Here is a 15,973-nt window from a genome sequence, read left to right as displayed (position 1 = left end):
CATTTCTAGGAAGTTGGGATCGAGTGCACAGCAACACAGGCACTGAACGCTGGAGCGCACGTCCACAAAAGCCTAAATGCGCAGCGCCCTTGTGCTGTGCCGCAGGAGCCCTGAAGCATGCCCAAGTACGCTCGAGCGCACCTAGTGTGCGATTGAGCACACTAGGGCTGACCTGGCAATGCCGAAACTCTAGGATTTTTAGTATTTATATTATTCTTTTCTCTTGTAAAATACATTGGGAGGCGCCGTTAAGAGCATATTTTTGACTTTTTGTCGTTCTTAAGCTCTTGGGAACATTTCTCTCTGTAAGTTTACGCTTTTAGATGTTTTTTTATTGAATTTAGAATGTTGTTTTTAGTCATGAGAGGCTTAAACCTTCAACTAATGTTGAAGAAGAAGCCTCTCCATTGATAAACCATTACATTCTCGTCGTTTTGCTCGTACAATTCTAATTTTAATATATTCAATATTTCATTTCAATTTAGTTATAAGATTAAATGCTTTTAATTGATTGTTTGATCATTAACTTTACAAAAAATTGGATATTCAATGTGTTTCATCTGACGGATACATTGAATCATTCAATTGAAATCGGATATCCCTGTGATTCGTTTATCAAACGGATACATTGGATGATTTGATTTCAATTGGGTATTCGTTGTGATTTGTCAATTGTTTGGATTCATTGAATGTTTTAATATACATTTTTGGGCTTTATTGAAAGGAGATCAGTTTTTTCACTCAAGAGGAGGATGAGAAATTTTTCGAAAGTTGGGAGAGGTTCTAGGAGTTATTGATAAGATGCCCTCCACATGGATATGAGAAATGGAGACTTGTTCAGTTCTTCTACCATGGATTGACTCAATCCAACCGTAGTATGATAGAGTCTATCAATAGGGTAGCATTTTTTAGTTTGACGGGGGATGAAGCCTAGAAGACTTTGGATAAGTTGTCCGGCAACTCGCAGCAGTGAGATTTTTCGAGTTGTCGAGACAAATCAACCTGTATCCCCAAGAAATGAGGCATCTATGAAGTGAAGATAGATGCGGATTTAAGGATGAAGATAGATACTCTCACAAGGAAGGTCGACGCTCTTACAATGTGTCAAGCCATCAATGCTGCCAACACATTTAATGTTGATAGTTGTTCCATCTGTGCTAGTCCTATGCACTTAGCACAAAATTGTCCATCTCTACCAGATTTTGCCAAGTACCCTATGGAACAAGTGAAGCTTTCAATGATTATCAGAAGCAGTCAAATGGACCATACTCAGAGATCTACAATCCAGGGTGGCGGAACCACTCTAATTTCTCATGGAAGCAAAACCAGCCAATGAATCAGGGAGGAGCCCCTCATCATGCTCAAAATCATGGTCACTCGGTTCATCCAGCACCATCTCCTGCATACCAAGCACCCACTCAAGTGCAAGCACCTTCTTCACAGTCTACTTTGGAGGATACTCTTAAGGCCTTCATGCAGCTCGCTGGCCAATCTATAAGTGAAGTAAAGAATGCTACTATGGTGAACACCCAGGCGATTGCCAAGATGGAGAGTCAGATTGGACAGATAGCCAATCACTTGGGTGAAAGAGAGAAGGGAAAGTTCCCTAATCAGCCCGTGCCCAACCCTAAAGGACAATTTGCGGTTGGAAGTTCTTTAGATCCTGTGCACGAGTAGGAACATGTGCAAGTGATTGTCACACTTTGGTCAGGGAGACAAGTGGACAATCAAGTGGTTATGCAAGAAGAGAACCTTATTGTGCCTCAAGGGCAAGAAAGTGGCAACAAGGAGGAAAGAGATGCAGAGCCATCTAAAGCCACACCCACTATTGAGGATCCCCCTGGTCGTTTGTTCTTAAAGCGCTTTACCCTGAAAGATTAGAAGCGCCTAAGAAAGGAAGGAAGTTTGAGGATATTCTGGAGGTATTCAAACAAGTTCAGACCAATATCTCGTTTTTGGATGCCATCCAACAAGTGTCATCATATGCCAAGTTCTTGAAGGACTTGCTTATTGTTAAGAGGAGGACGAATGTCCCGAAGAAAGAGTGTTTGACTGAGCAGGTCAACTCAATCTTACAATGCAAGCTGCCCATCAAATACAAGGACCCTGGGTGTCCTACTATCTCTTGCATGATAGGAATCAGTCAGATTGAGAAGGCTCTTTTGGATCTTTGAGCAAGTGTGGATCTTCTACCCTATTCAGTCTACTTGTAATTGGGGTTAGGAGAATTGAAGCCTACATCCATGACGCTTCAATTGGCTAACAGGTCGGTTAAGATCCCTAGGGTAATCATAGAGGATGTATTGATCAAGGTGGATAAATTCTATTTCCCTGTAGATTTCATTATGCTGGATACCGAGCCGGTTCAGAATGTTGGGATTCAAATACCGGTGATTCTAGGGTAACCGCTCTTAGCTACGGCTAATGCCCTGATCAATTGTAGGATGAGGGTGATGAAGATCTCGTTCGGAAACATAACAATGGAGCTAAATATCTTTGATTCATAGCTTCAGATTTGGCAAGTGCTAAAGAAGAAAAGTTGTTGGATGTTTTGAGAGAGCACAAGGAAGCTATTGGCTGGACCATAGAAGACATTAAAGGAATTAGCCCCTCAATGGTAATGCACAAGATACATTTGGAGGAGAATGCCAAGCTATTGAGGGAGGGACAAAGGAGGCTGAACCCAACTATGTAGGAAGTTGTGAAAGCAGAAGTGCTCAAGTTGTTGGATGCAGGGATCATTTATCCAATTTTTGATAGCAAGTGGGTGAGCCCCATACATGTAGTGCCGAAGCGGGCTGGATAAACGGTAGTGAAGATCAAGGATAAGGAGTTGATCCCAACTCGTGTTCAATCTGGATGGAGAGTTTGTGTAGACTACCGCAAGTTGAATGCCACCATCAAAAAAGACCATTTCCCACTCCCATTCATTGATCAAATGGTGGAGCACTTAGCTGGGCACAAGTATTATTGCTTCTTGTTTGGTTATTCTGGATATAACCAGGTCCCTTTGGACCCCGAAGATCAGGAGAAGACAACATTCACTTGTTCTCTTAGGACGTTCACCTACCGTCATATGCCCTTTGGGTTATGCAATGCACCCGCCACTTTTCAGCGGTGCATGATCAATATATTCTTTGATATGGTAGAACGTTTCCTGGAGATTTTCATGGATGACTTCTCCGTCTTCGGTTCATCTTTTGAGGAGTGTCTGCACCGCCTCACTTTGGTTTTAGTGCGGTGCAAGAAGAACCTAGTGCTAAATTTGGAGAAATGCCATTTTATGGTAAAGCAACACGTCGTCTCTCATCGTGGGATTGAGGTTGACAAAGCGAAGGTGGATTTGATCTCCAACCTTCCACCCCCATGTACAGTGAAGGAGGTTCCTTCTTTTTTGGCCCATGCAAGATTCTACAAGCGATTCATCTAGGATTTCAGCAAGATCACCAAGCCTTTGTGCAAGTTGTTGGTGAAAGAGACCCCATTTGTGTTTGATGAGGACTACAAGAAAGCGTTTGGGGATCTAAATAGAATTTTGACGTCCACACCCATTATTCAGCCACCCAACTGGGGTGTGCCATTTAAGATCATGTGTGACGCTTCAGATTATGCTGTTGGAGCTATTTTGGGGAAACATGTTGATAAACTCCCCCATGTCATCTACTATGCAAGCAGGACATTAAATGATGCACAACTCAACTACTCTACTATAGAGAAGGAGTTGCTGGTAGTCATTTTGCGTTGGATAAGTTCAGATCCTACTTGCTAGGATCTAAAGTCATTATCTACTCGGGTCACGCAGTATTGAAGTATCTTTTCTTTGAAAAATATGCTAAATCTCATCTCATTCGGTGGATTTTGCTACTTCAGGAGTTTGACATAGAGATTCGGGATAAGAAGGCTTCCGAAAATGTGGTGGTGGATCAATTGTCTAGGTTGACTATGGATTTCACTGAGGATGCCATCCCCATTTCTGAGACCTTTCCGAATGAGCCATTGATGCACATTACTCACAATCTTGCACCATGGTTTGCTGATATAGTAAACTATCTTGCCACTGGCCAAATGCCTTTGCATTGGGGGCAACAAAGTAAGTCCAAGTTTATGGCCATGGTTAAGTACTTTTTTTGGGATGATCCTTATCTTTTCAAGTATTGTCCCGATCAGATCATTAAGAGTTGTATACCTGATCATGACCAATCTAATATCAACTCCTTTTGTCATGATCATGTCTGTGGAGGCCACTTTAGTGCTCGGAAGACCGCTACAAAGATTTTGCAGTGTGGATTTTACTGGCCTACCCTATTCCAAGGCTCTCATACTTACTGTACATCCTCTGAGCATCTCCAGAAGCTAGGGAATATTTCAAGACAGAATATGATGCCCCTCAACCCCATTTTGATTGTTGAGATTTTTGATGTGTGGGGCATTGATTTCATGGGACCTTTCCCAAACTCCTTTGACTAACTCTATATCCTCGTTGCTGTGGACTACGTGTCCAAATGGGTGGAGGCTGTTGCATGCAAGACCAATGATCATAGAGTTGTGGTCCAGTTTTTGAAGGGCAATATTTTTGCTCGTTTTGGTACTCCTCGAGTAATCATAAGTGATGGAGGTAAGCATTTTTGCAACAGGGTTTTTGAGCAGCTGATGAAGAAGTATTTCATCACGCATAAGGTTGCCACCCCATATCACCCATAAACGAGTGGACAAATGGAGATTTCAAATCAAGAGATCAAAAGAATTTTGGAAAAGACTGTGAATCCTACAAAAACGATTGGTCTCTGCGGTTGAATGATGCACTGTGGGCTTACCGTATAGCATTCAAGACCCCGATTGGCATGTCTCCATATTGTCTTGTGTACGGCAAAGCATGTCACCTTCTGGTGGAGTTGGAGCATAGAGCACAGTGGGCCATCAAGCAACTGAGCTTCAATCTTACGAAGGTTGGCTCACAAAGGAAGCTCCAACTCAATGAATTAGAGGAGCTGAGGAATGATGCATATGATTGTGCAAGGTTGTACCAGGCACAGATGAAGAAGGCTCATGCCCATAGCATTTTGAGACGATCTTTTCAGCCTAGTCAAAAAGTCCTCCTTTACAATTCACGGTTGCATCTCTTCCTAGGCAAGTTGAAATCTCGATGTATAGGCCCATTCATTATTCGATCAGTTTTTACTCATGGGGCCATTGAGACTAAGGATCCAAAGAATGGTAACACTTTCAAGGTAAATGGACAAAGGCTGAAACCATTCTTGGAATTGAAGAGTCCGAAAATTGAGACAACACTATTGGAGGATCCTAGTTATCTGGAGTGATTGCCGTCTACTATAGAGAGTTTGGCTGAAGATTGTAAACTTAGTGCTTATAGGAGGCAACCCTCATTCTTTTATTCCTTGTCATTTGATTTTGTTGTTTGTTGTGTTTTTCAGGACAAGTGTCTGTTATTCAAGTTTGGGAGAACGTTCTCTTACGTGACACTCGACATGTGCCACCCATTTCGGTATTGTATTTCTGGCCACATTGGGGGACAATGTGTCATTTTAGTTTAGGGGTGGGGAAGACATTTCTGTCCATTTCTTGTTATTTTTGTATTGTTTGTTTGTTTTATTTCAAAAAAAAAAAAAAAAAAATTGCTATATGTTGTTGATTAACCATAGGTTACACCTTAACTGTGGTTTGCATGTCATTGGTTTGTTTAACATGTTGAATAGAACATGTTATTAGAAATCTGAGTCTTTTGACTCATTTGTTGGATTAGAGAGACTTCACATGTCTGAGTTAATCATCACAAGCACATTATCATAGAGTCTGTGAGGTATGAAATTTGAATTGATTAGGGTGTATCTTGAGATTTGTAGGACGAATTGTTGATGAAACCTTGGCTTGAAAATAGATTAAAAAAAATATTAAAAAAAAAAAAACAAATATTCAAAATCAGTTTGAGCTTTTCATTGAGTAACTGGACCTCATGCCTCACTAAGCATTGAGTGTTCGCATAAATAGGTGGGATAGAAAATTTCAAGATGGCCTGTGGGGTGCACGTGGATTGACCGTCTGAGTGAAGGGGGATTTTGGGCACAAAATGGTAGTTTGATAGGGTCGGGCAATAGGGTCGTCAGTTCATGGGGACAAAGTGACAATGCATTGTAGTTGATGGGGGAAAAAGGTAACTACCCAAAATTTATTAGAAGATACATCAATCCCTTGGGTGTTTCTCCTTTTACTGCAATGCAAAGACACTAGGTTTTTCTATAAGGATCAAAAAGCAGATCATCATTTGATGAAATTCACAAACTTGAGGGCACACATGATCTTTGATCACTTAGCCTGTCATTGTAGGAGGTGATACCATGAGCCTTTGAGAAAATAGACATATGGAGTCAATTTTGAAAAAAAGAATCAAAACAGAGTTTCAAACTGAGCTAACATGAGACACTTGATAAAAAGATAATCCTTGTTTTTTGAAACAAGTGTTTTGAGTGAAATGCCTTTGACAAATTGACAACCAAAATACTTTCTTAGAAAACATCTCAAATGTAAGAAATCAGACCAGCAGTGTTCACAAAGAGATAATAGACAGAAGAAGCATCTCCCTCCATAGGAAAAAAAGAAGATAAAATGAGGGGAAATGCTATCTTGACTCAAGGATCTCATCTTGAGAATTTCACTAGTGGAACCAACAAGCAATTATAGGAAAAACACACGAAAGAAGTCACTCCCGCACATGATACATGAGCTAGAACACACAATATTACAATAAGCAAAGAGAACTAGCCATGTAACCCCCAACCCAGCCTAGATAGGACCTTGATCACTGATAAGCGCCAAATGTTGCACATTCATGCCCCTTAATTTACGTATGTTAATTCCTTACATTGTTATTTTTTGATTTTGTTTTGTTTTTGTGTTTCAGGTCTTATTTGACAAACCATTGAAAATTGGGCTTAAAAAGGCAAAAAGCTGAGCACTCTAGATTTAGGATCGAGCGCACCTGTGCTCGGGCGTCTGCGGCCAGGGATCGAGCGCATGCATGCGCTCGTGCACACAATAGTTAAGCTCGAGTGCACAAAACCTCGGATCGAGCGCACTCAGGCGTGTATTGCATGGCAGGAATCCTTTTCCAGCGTGGATTTGGTTTTCAGTCTCCCAATTGGACTGGGAGACTGACCTCCGGTTTTATGAGGATTTCTAGGGTTTTTAGGGTTTTCCTAATCCCTATAAATAGGGCTCTAAACATTGTAAACAGATACACCGCTTTCTAGAGTTTAAATTTCAGTAAATTGTCTGTGAAGCTTAGAAGATCATGAGCGGCTAAACCCAGTTGTGGGGTATTGATGTAACCCTTTCCAAGCACAATGGTTTGATTGTATTTAATTTATAGTTTTCAATTTATGCATGTTGAATTGTATAACTCTGATGATTGCTATAATTGATTTATGTTCTTCATATTAAATGCAATTGTTCTTTAATTCCAATTCAATATTAGTAAAATCTTTATCTTGTCTTAGAAATTATTTTACTATTATTGAACTCAAATAATTCTTATTTTTTATGATTATAAGAATGATGGTTATACAATGGTTCTTAATTGGCATGCAATCAATAGGGATAGATAGACCATACCTAGGAAAGACGGATCGTACTACACCCTAGTTTAGTGTAATTTAGGTAGACGATCCGTGCCAGCCAAAGATGGGTTATGCTATTCCATTGATTGTATGAGATTATTTTCATATGTTTTCTTGTTTAAATTAAAATATGCATAGAATGAATTGCTATAATTAAATATGGTTAACCATTGATGTGCGGATTATGGTGAAATCAATACCCTACTCTCTCTCTCATATATTTACTCTTTTTATTTTTCATGCACTTTAGTTTTTAAGCAAATCAAATCAAATCTCCTTTTAACTAAGTTAAATTTAATCTTTTAAATTTTGATAATTAAACCCCTGCAGTCCTTGAGGTTCGATACCCTCAATATAGCCGTATCCTATAAAGATTCATCCTATTGCGAGTAGTTATTTTTATTATTGATATTTTTGGTCACAAAAATACCACATCAATTACCTTCAAGTTTGTTCAACCTAAATGTAATGTCCTTCATAAAGGAAAAGATTTGGTTATGGGGGTCATTGTGTGTCTCACTCTCATAAGCATTAGAGTTCATCCTAGATGGAGATCTATAAGAGAGACGATTGCAGTGTGGTCGGATATGACTTATTTTGCCAGATAAATGACAAGTGGGAACTTTCCTTTGAAAATGAATTTTCCTCATAGGAGCATGAGAGAGTTGATAATTGGACCCTCTTACTCCCAAAAACATCGAAGGCATGTGATTAATTCTATTCTTATCCTTGTCATTTTTCTTAGGTCTTCTAAAAACAACATGTGAATCATGCGAAGCAAGTAGAAAGCTTATCAATTTATTCGAAGCTACCACATTTCTTGAAGTAGAGGCATTTTGATAATATCCAATTCCATGTTTATCACAGAAAGACTTTTGCATGCTCATAATGGTATTCAGTTTAGATGAAGGGGATTCATTGAAGGAGTTCTCTTTCTGCCCTTCTTCAAATCCCTTGATTCCATCCATTATGTTCATCAAGAACTAATTTTCATCCTGTAAACTCGCACAAATTTTGTTAGCATCAAAAAATTTGGTAGTCAAGGAATTATTTTCTACCTTTAGAGATTTTTCGGTCTTGTATGCTGAGTCCAACAGATTTTGAAGAGAAATGTTTTCCTCTTCAGCTGCAGTCAGTTGCTTCAAGATTTCCTTGCACTTCTTCCTAGCATCTGTGCAATTTCTAACAAGAGTGTCATGGGACACAAGATGATTGCTGGTTTTCATCGACCTTTCATCCGAGTCTTCCTCATATGACTCACCATCAGCATTTGTAGATACACAAACACTAGAACCTTGAGAAATGGTTGGAATTGCCATGTACACAACCTTCTTCCCTTTTGGGTCATCAGAGTGATTCGACTCTGATTCATCACTCAATGATGCATGCATGGCGTTTCCCGAGCATTCTTCAGGTTTCCACAGTCTGCCCTGATGTGACCAAATCCTTGACACTCATAGCATTGAGGATAATAGGTTCTCTTGTCTTTGAATGATTTATCTCTTGAATCCCTCTAAGATTCTCCCTTAGATAGCAGTTCCACAGATCTCCTTTCTGTTCTTTTAGCATTCTTCAGGTACTTTTGAAAGTTCCTGGTTAACATAGCTATTGGTTCAAAATCAGATGACTCATCGTCACTGGATTCCTAATGAACCACTTCCTTTTCCTTCTTGGAAGTTTTGATAGCAATGCTCTTTGCTTTTGGAGAGAATCTCCTGCTCTCATAGATTATTAGAGAACCTACTAATTCATCGACATCCAATAGTTCAACATCCTTGCTTTCTTTAACCACAACTATCTTAGGATCAAAATGAGAAGGAAGTGACCGAAGAATTTTTTTCACCACTTCAACTTCAGGAATTCTCTCACCAAGCCCTTGCATAGAGTCAACAATCTCACTTAATTTAATGTAAAATTCACCAAAGGTTTCATCTTCCTTCATGTTCACAGTCTCAAACTGAGATGTCAACATTTGAAGTTTAGCTTTCCTCACCCCTTTTAAACCTTCATGAGTTTTCTCAAGAATATCTCAAGCTTCCTTCAAGGACTCACACAGCATGATTTGTCGAAACTCATTGGAAGACACAAAGTTGAAGATGCAGCTTAACCCTCGATTATTCCAGTTTCTCTTTACCATATCTTCTTTACTGATAAGATATGTATTTTAGCCCCTTAGTTTATATTTGTTAATTCCTTATTTTTTTTAGTTTGTGCAATTTTATTTCCTTTTTGTATTTTCTATGTTTTATAGGTCATGGAAGAAAAGAAAGCGTTTCTGGAAAAGCTCCAAGTTTAAAGGGAAAATTGGGAAGACGTAGAAGATAGCTAATCATAATAGATGACCTATATGATGTGGTTAAGTTTATCAAATAAATGGAATGATTAAATCGGAATTTCTCAAATTGGAGTCAAAATCGGATTGAATTCAAATTTGGATTTTGCACACATCTCGGTATTTTGACCATACCTTTCAGCTCAAATATCCAATTGAGGTGATTTTAGTGGCATTGGAAAGCTAACTCAAAATTATACAAATCAATGTAAAATGATATTTTCCTAATTCGAATGTGCGCTATGCCAAAATCGTCCCGCAAGATAAGAACGCAAACCTGAACTAATCTTATTCCAATTTGGACTTAGGTTATCTTTATCCTAATTGGACTAGGAGATAAACCTCCGAATTTCCTAGGATTACTAGGGCTTCTAGGACTCTCCTAAGTCCTATAAATAGACCTCTAAGCCTCACAATACAAAAGACAATTGAAGAGACACATTTCCAAGGAGAAGAATTGGCGGCTACTTCTAGGAGCGGTTTTCGGTTCTTTCTTTTTCTTTTCTTTTAATTATGTGTAACTAATTACTTTAGTAGGGCTATATTGAAGCCCTAATTATGTTTATTTAATATTTCAATATTAGCGCCTTTGTGATAATCATATTGTGATGCTTAACTTGATTAATTCCTACTTTATTGAATTCCTCATATGAATGTGTGTGGCCAACATATGCATGTGGTATGGATTAGTTATTTAAGTCAATTTGGATAACCGAGTCCTGGGCTTAATAGAGTAACAAAAGAATCTCCTCAAGGGTTCTTGGGTTAATCAACTTGGAAAACTGGGAGTAGACATCCATGCCCTAGGCCTCATGTGTTTGTCGATTTCCACAGGTTTTATATTTAAATTGTTTTACTTGTTTTCAATTGTATGGAATAATTCTTGGATATCTCTTGCGATTCAAGGATACATGTGATGATTTGAGATAATTTCATATGATTGATTGCTTGGTTTTTAACTCATAAAAATTGGATATCCCTTGTGATTTGTTCTTCGGATACATTTGGTGTTTCAATTAAATTTGGATTCCTTTTGTGATTTGTGCAATGAATGGATACATGGGATGATTTTGATTAATCTTTTGAAGGATAGTAAAATATATCTAAGATTTTAATTGTGAGAACTTCAGATTAATATTGATAAACATGGAAGTATGTTATGATTCGGTGAGTGTGAATTCTCAAACCTTAGTATTTTATCTCTTAGTTAGTTTATGTTTCATCTTTTAATTTTCAAAACTCAAAATTCAAAACCCTTTTGGAACTAGGTTAGGATTTAATTAGATTAGATATAAATTATTCTTTCAAAAATAGAATTCTCTGTGGGTTCGACCTCACACTTGCAATCCATTAAACTATAAACGATTCGTACACTTGCGAGTTAAATAAATTTGCACAACAATATGCCTACTTAAGAGAGAACAAGACACTATCAGTCATAGTTGCTGCAAATTTGAGTTTTGGGGAAGAAGAGAAGCTATTGAGAGTTCTTCAAGAGCATAGAACTGCTTTGGGATGGACCATTGCTCACATCAAGGGAATAAGTCCAGCCAAGTGCATGCATCAAATCTTCCTCGAAGATGAAGCAAAGCCAACCAGGGATGCACAAAGATGACTCAACCCACACATGAAGGAGGTAGTCAAGGCAGAGGTGTTGAAATTGTTGGATGTTGGCATTATCTACCCCATCTCAGATAGTAAATGGGTAAGTCCAGTTCAAGTAGTTCCAAAGAAGAGTGGGATCACAATGGTAAAGAATGAAGATGATGAGCTGATACCTACAAGAATAACCACTGGTTGGAGGGTATGCATTGACTACAGAAAGCTGAACAAGGTGACAAGAAAAGGCCATTTCCCCATACCCTTTATTGATCAAATGCTAGACATATTAGCTAGCCATAGATGCTACTGCTTCTTGGATGGGTATAGTGACTACAACCAGATTGCAATAGCACCAGAGGACCAAGAGAAGACCACCTTCACATGTCCTTTTGGCACATTCGCCTACAGAAGGATGCCCTTTGGATTATGCAATGCACTAGCCACCTTTCAAATATGCATGATGAGCATTTTCTCAGATATGGTGGAGAAATTCATTGAGGTATTTATGGATAGTTTAGTGTTTTTGGTTCTAATTTTGATGAATGCCATAATCATCTGAAAAGTGTCCTCAAGAGATGTGAAGAATGCAACTTAGTGCTCAATTGGGAAAAATGCCACTTCATGGTTCAACAAGGCATTGTGTTGGGTCATTCTATTTCCAGCAAGGGCATTGAGGTAGATAAGGCCAAGATTGACATCATCTCCAAACTTCCTCCTCCTATGACAGTAAAAGGGGTGAGAAGTTTTCTTGGACATGCCGGGTTCAATAGAAGGTTCATCAAGGATTTTTCCAAGAACTCTAGACCCCTCTGTGCATTGCTAGCCAAGGATGCCAAGTTTGAATGGACTGGAGAATACATGACTGCTTTCAACACACTGAAAAAGCTGCTCACATATGCACCAATAATGATGGCACCTGATTGGAATCTACCATTTGAGCTCATGTGTGCTTCTAGTGACTTTGCCTTAATAGTTATCTTAGGTCAAAGAATCAATAAGGTACCGCATGCTATTTATTATACTTCTAGAACATTGAATGATGCTCAACTAAATTATTATACTACTGAGAAAGAATTATTCGCTGTCATATTTGCTTTGGAGAAGTTTAGTTAATACCTGATTGGTTCTAAGGTTATTGTCTTCACCAATCATGCTGCTTTGAGATATTTGTTTGTTAAGAAAGATGCAAAGCCTAGATTGATCAGATGGGCACTATTACTTCAAGAGTTTGACCTTGAGATTAGAGACAAGAAGCGTAGTGAGAATGTGGTGGCAGATCACCTATCCAGGCTACTTCATGAAGAAGAAGGAGATGAGCTTCCATTGAATGAAAAATTTCCAGATGAGCAGTTGTTTGCAGTTGAGGTCCAACTTCCATGGTTTGCAGATATTGTTAATTATATAACTGCCAAGGTTTTTCCTCCAGGTATGTCTAGTCAAGAAAGGAAGAAGTTGATTTCTACATCTAGACATTACCATTGGGATGACCCCTATCAGTTCAAATTCTGCCCTAATCAAATCATTAGAAGGTGTGTCTTAGAGAATGAGCACTTGAGCATATTCTAGCATTGCCATCAGTTTGCGTGTGGACACTTTGGGGCCAAGAGAACAGCTCTTAAGGTATTACAATTTGGTTTCTATTGGCCTAATGTGTTTAAGGATGAATTTTTTGATTTGCAGCTCCTGTGATAGATGCTAGAGGACAGGTAACATCTCATCTAGAAATCAGATGCCATTGCAAAATATTCAAGTGGTAGAGCTCTTAGATGTATGGGGTATTGACTTCATGGGTCCATTCCCTAACTCATATAGTTATTTATATATTCTTGTGGGTGTGGATTATGTGTCTAAATGGGTCGAGGCTGTCCCCTCAAAGACTAATGATCACAAAGTGGTTGTGAAGTTTTTGCAGGATAACATCTTTGCTAGGTTTGGGACGCCAAGGGCAATAATTAGTGATGGAGGTAGCCACTTCAACAATTATGCCTTTACTTCTTTGATAAAGAAGTATGGGTCACACATAAGGTTGGAACTCCATACCATCCTCAAACTAGTGGTCAAATTGAGATAAGCAACAGAGAGATCAAAAGCATCCTAGAAAGGACAGTGAATCCCAGCAGGAAGGATTGGTCTCTGCGCTTGAATGATGCACTGTGGGCATATAGGACTGCATACAAGACGCCTATCGGTATGTCCCCATATCGGTTGGTCTTTGGGAAAGCATGTCATCTACCAGTGGAGTTGGAGCACAGAGCATATTGAGCCATTAAGAAGTTCAACTTTGACATGAAATAAGCTGGTGACAAGAGGAAACTGCAACTAAATGAATTAGAGAAATTGAGGCATGATGCTTATGAGAACGCCAAGCTCTACAAGGAAAGAACCAAGGCATACCATGACAAACAACTGGTTAGGAAAGAGTTTTATGTGGGACAGAAAGTGTTGATTTATAATTCAAGATTGGACTTTTCCCTGGTAAGCTTAAGTCAAGATGTTTTGGTCCCTGTATTGTCACCCAAGTGTTCTCTCATGGAGCTTTGGAGGTGCATAGCCCACCAAAAAACCAGTCATTCAAGGTGAATGGACACAAAGTGAAGCCAGACATTGAAATAAACTTTGCACCAAGAATTGAAGATTTGGCACCACAAGATTTGGCACTTCAATCTATTCAATATGTAGAACAATAATACTGAAGCAGAACCACAGTCTGGCTGAAGATGTTAAACTTTGTGCTCATGGGAGGCATCACATAGTTTATCCTAGACAAGTGTGCTTCAATTAAAGTTTGGGGGTGTGCTATGAGCCATGCTATTCTAGATAGTTTCGTCCATATTCCGGGTAAATTCTTTCCATATTTTTGACACATTGGGGACAATGTGTAAATTAAGTTTGGGGATATGGGAACACTTTACACACACTTTGTCCCAGTTTCATTTTGTTTTTATTTTTGTTGTTTGTTAAAATATATATATATATAATCATGTTTGTCTTAAAATTTTGGTTGATCTCAAAATTTGTGATTTGATCTCATTGGTAAGATTAAAATTTTGAACACATGATCTGATGATAGGATTTTTCAGTTTGGTTACTTGCTTTTGGTAGTTGAGAATTCACATGTTTGATATCATCTTACACAGGACATTAGCACATAATATGTGGGTTATGACATGAAAGTCTGATGTATGTGTTTCTATGCTTTGGGTGAAACTGGATGAATTATTTGATGGATACTTTGGTATATATATATGTGTGTGTGTGTGTGCGTGTGTGTGTGATTAAAAAAAAAAAAAATCATTGGTAAGCTTCTCACTAAGTAACTGGACCTCTTGCTTCAAAGCATTGAGTTTCACGTCAAAAGGTGAAGAATTTTGATTTGGTTATGTCATGGTTAGTTTGATTTCGTAGCCTTTTTGACTTGAGTTAGTAAGTACTTAGGGGTGTTTTACACCTAATGTCCTAAAACCATCTGGTTTGGGAGTCATTGACTCAACACTCACTACATGGGTTAATTAGAAAGCTTAAGGGAACTAAATATTACACAGCCTGACCAAGAAGAAAAAGAGAAAAGGAAAAAGAAAGTTATACCATAGTTATTCATTCTAATGGGGATTTAGTGAACTTTGAGATATTGAGACATTGCACATCGAAAAAAATTGGAAGCTTCATATTTGTGTACTAGTTCACTTTACACTATGTTGAACTTGTGATGCCTTAGTATGTCTTTTGTAAGTGGTTAAACTTTAAAATTCCAATTCATTGTGAAGATGTAATTTATCCTTTTAAGCTTGCTATTGAATGAAAACCATGATTTTGAGTGAGACCTTAACTTTGGATAACATGAACTTGTGCATAATGTTTGTGGGTAACATTCCTAGAAAACCCTTACGAGCCTTCACTCGTCCTCTAGGGAATTCTTAAAGGTTTAAAAGGCTTGTTGCATGTGTCAAATGCAATTGTACATCCCACAAAAGATGGATTTATCTATTTGTTTTCTGTTTTTCCATTTAGTTTTTAGTTTCGTATTGCTAAGGGACTAACAATATGTAAGTTTGGGGGGGTGTTAAGTGCCAAAATATTCATATTTTAGCCCTTAACTTATATTTGTTAATTCCTTAGTTTTGTTTGTTTATGTCATTTTAGTTTTGTTATGTGTTTTCTATGTTTTTGCAGGCTTTTAAAAGAAAATGAAGCAATTTTGGAAGTATCGGGCTTAAAGAGCAAATTTGGGAAAAGCAGGAGGCTCTAGTAGTGCGATCGATCATAAGGGACTTGCGATTGAGCGCACTACAAGCAAAAGGACCAGATGAGTGCAAGGCGTGTGCTTGTGCGCACAAGAAACAGCCTCAATTGCATCGACGATTGAGCACCCAACACCAGAGATTGATCACAGTCCCACGATCGAGCGCAC

The 15,973-nt window shown here is 38.5% G+C and overlaps 1 protein-coding gene across 1 annotated transcript; it reads left to right on the top strand.

The window, feature by feature from the left end:
• Positions 1 to 2,243: 2,243 nt before the first annotated feature.
• LOC132181891 (uncharacterized) lies at positions 2,244 to 5,318 on the top strand. The gene is made up of 5 exons (XM_059595119.1): positions 2,244 to 2,390; positions 3,116 to 3,337; positions 3,431 to 3,727; positions 3,871 to 4,090; positions 4,678 to 5,318. Exons 1-5 carry the CDS (start codon positions 2,244 to 2,246, stop codon positions 5,316 to 5,318), a joined length of 1,527 nt encoding a protein of 508 aa, XP_059451102.1.
• The last annotated feature ends 10,655 nt before the right edge of the window (positions 5,319 to 15,973 follow it).

This window comes from Corylus avellana, chromosome ca5 (assembly GCF_901000735.1).
Source record: "Corylus avellana chromosome ca5, CavTom2PMs-1.0".
In the NCBI taxonomy this organism is placed as follows: domain Eukaryota; kingdom Viridiplantae; phylum Streptophyta; class Magnoliopsida; order Fagales; family Betulaceae; genus Corylus; species Corylus avellana.
Note: the sequence above shows the minus strand (reverse complement) of the source record. Positions and strands in the feature narration are given on the sequence as shown.